The sequence below is a fragment of the Montipora capricornis genome, chromosome 10 (assembly GCF_036669925.1).
Source record: "Montipora capricornis isolate CH-2021 chromosome 10, ASM3666992v2, whole genome shotgun sequence".
In the NCBI taxonomy this organism is placed as follows: domain Eukaryota; kingdom Metazoa; phylum Cnidaria; class Anthozoa; order Scleractinia; family Acroporidae; genus Montipora; species Montipora capricornis.
In genome coordinates this window covers 49092722-49095221 of record NC_090892.1, presented here as the reverse complement: position 1 = coordinate 49095221, position 2500 = coordinate 49092722, and the positions used below count along the sequence as shown (strand labels likewise).

General features: G+C 39.7%; 2 protein-coding genes across 2 annotated transcripts in view; one reads left to right on the top strand and one right to left on the bottom strand.

Annotated features, from left to right (window-relative positions):
- Positions 1-30: 30 nt before the first annotated feature.
- On the bottom strand, positions 31-2129 carry LOC138022432 (Bardet-Biedl syndrome 10 protein homolog). Its single transcript, XM_068869559.1, has one exon. The coding sequence runs from the start codon at positions 2061-2063 to the stop codon at positions 405-407; it is 1659 nt and encodes a 552-aa protein (XP_068725660.1). The 5' UTR covers positions 2064-2129; the 3' UTR covers positions 31-404.
- A 253-nt stretch (positions 2130-2382) lies between these two features.
- Positions 2383-2500, top strand: part of LOC138022431 (differentially expressed in FDCP 8-like) — a 44758-nt gene continuing 44640 nt past the window's right edge. Inside the window, exon 1 of the mRNA XM_068869557.1 lies at positions 2383-2500. This exon is cut by the window's right edge and continues 125 nt beyond it. The gene's annotated coding sequence lies outside the window, so the exon portion shown is untranslated.

Sequence of the window (2500 nt, the reverse complement as noted above, 5' to 3'; positions counted from 1 at the left end):
TTTGTCCCCCCCCCGTTTGCAACGTTGTGCAAAACTGAATGGCTTTATTGGGAAATTGTTGTTACCTTCCTAGTTATTTTACCTATCTCTTTGGCATCTTAATAATGAAAGTGGGTTGAACTACAGCTTTGGTGCGGTTCATTTCCACTGTATAATAACCTTCTCAACTACTTCTATGATTGAAGTTTAATGGCTTATCTCCCACAAGTCTCCTATAGCTCAGTGGAAGAGCATCCGAATTAGTAATCGGAAGGTTGTAGATTTGACTCCTGCAATGGCACAGACTAACTTTTTTAAAGTATCCCAGAGTCAACAACTCAAAAATAAAATCTCTTCAAGTTTTGATAATGTTAAACAGTTGGAAAAGTGTTTCCCATCATCACTTTCATCTGAAATGTTCCGAATTAAGTAACAGCTTTTGCACTAACAAATTTGTCTATCCTTAACAGCTGTGATAAACATTGCAGTACATTTTGTAAAAGTAGGTATTTCCCTAAAAGCGGTTCATATATTTCTAACTTGCATGAATCCACTGGTTTCCCTGTCTTACAGTTTATTCCAAGCAGTACATTGTCATTCCTTAAAGATCTTTCCAACTCCTTGAAACAGTACACAAAATGTTCCTTTTGGTTCTGCATAGAAAATGAGTTCTGATGAAGTGATGCTGGAATGATTTGCAAGGCATCACTTAATGTTTGCAAAGCTGTCGACAAACTTGAATCTTCTATACTAGCAGCAATGTCTTTTAAGTTGACACTCAAAGCAAATTCTGCTGCACCTGCTCCTGGAAGAAGAGATAAATTCCTCCCATCTTTGCTAAAGGACATCTTTACACATTTCAAGGCACTGTGAAGAGCAATGCTATATTGTTTACATATCCCTTGCACTGGAGAGCTGAGGATTAAGCTGTGTGGAATGAAGTCACGATTTGCTGGCTTGACTTGTAGGTGAACAAATCTCGTTTGACCAACTTTTAGAACACCACAGAAAATACCTGTCCCAAAGAAGTGTTCACTTAAACTACCAAAGTCAAGATTTGCAATTGGAATCATTCCTGAGCACTTGCAGATATATTGTGTACATTCCTCAGGGATCATACTCACAACAGCTATACTACGCTGTCTACAAAAGTGTAAGGCCATGTCGGAAACATTTTCTGATGAGAGAACAAGTCTGACATCAATCTGTCGAAACTTGGAAATCAGCTTTTGAATGTGATTTCCTTTCCATTGAAGACTGGAGGCAAGAGAAACTTGATTCCTTATTTGAACTGCAGACAATGTCAGAGGACCTAGAATGTCAAAACTGCAGTTCAGGACTACAAACTTGAATGCTTGAGATGGTATCTTTTCCAGCTCTGTAGCAAATTCACGAGGGATTAATATTCCGGGATGGATTTGTGATGATGAAACAGGAACACCTGGAACTTCTACACATATCTGGTAAAAATCGTCAATCATTTGTAACAATGAATCTTTCAACGCCGTTGTTGAGAAGTTGCAGAACTTTGTCACTAGGTCAGACAGAAGTTCAGCAAACTGAGTCACCATATTGCTTGGAAATTTCCCATTGAGAGATGAAATAATTAGCCTCTTAATCCTTAGCTTGATGACCGAAATATCACTGTCTTCAAGGTTCATCTTAATGGCAACTTTTTCGAGAACTGGGCCCACAACTTCTCTAAGAAGAGACTCAAGTTTGAAAAAACCTCGAGACAAAGCGAGGAAAGACTGTCTTTGACTAGGGGAGAATTCGTCTTCTCTGATGGTTAATTTTACACCTGTGTGAGTTACAACTTCCCTTAATAACGCAGTAAGCAGGAAAATAAACGATGTCGATCCATCTCCTGTAATGCTACAATGCGAAACAACTTTGTCGACAATGCTTTGGCCAATGTAGTTTTCCAAATTTAGCGACCTCAAAATCAATGCACCGTTGTTTGTAATTAATATATCACCAGAGGATGAACTTAACAAGACGTCAGTTCCATTTGGTCCGAAAGTCCTCCTCAAGATTGCTTCCAAAGTCGAGCACACATGCGATGCTTGTATTGCGACCGCCATATTGAAATGAGCCGATGGTCAGCTGTCACTGACCAGCCTCAAGTTCCCGGATTCGAAAACAAAAAGATGGCCGCTGTTTGAGGAATCCCACATGATAACAAAGCTCATGGATCAGCGGTGCAGGAAGACTTTCTGAAGAAGGTTTCCTGTAACACCTTAAGCTAAATTTCTTTCCGCTGGCTTACATGCCTTATGAATACCCTTCTTCCTTTATAAAAGGGACAGACATTGAAACGCATCCATTGCGTGTACGTCACTGGTACCTGCAGCCGCATATTGTCAAAATCAGAAATATTCGAGAAAACATCGTGATCAGCCGACCGAATATTCGCTCCGACCAAAAAAAAACAACGTGTCACGCTAAATAGTGTTTGGACATGTGAGCTGAAGGAGGCGGATATGAAATACGATCCGCTCATTTTGGTAAAAATATAAAT

Bases quoted from the DNA above. Each gene is read 5' to 3' on its own strand.
- LOC138022432 (XM_068869559.1), bottom strand. From the start codon at position 2,063: ATGGCGGTCGCAATACAAGCATCGCATGTGTGCTCGACTTTGGAAGCA.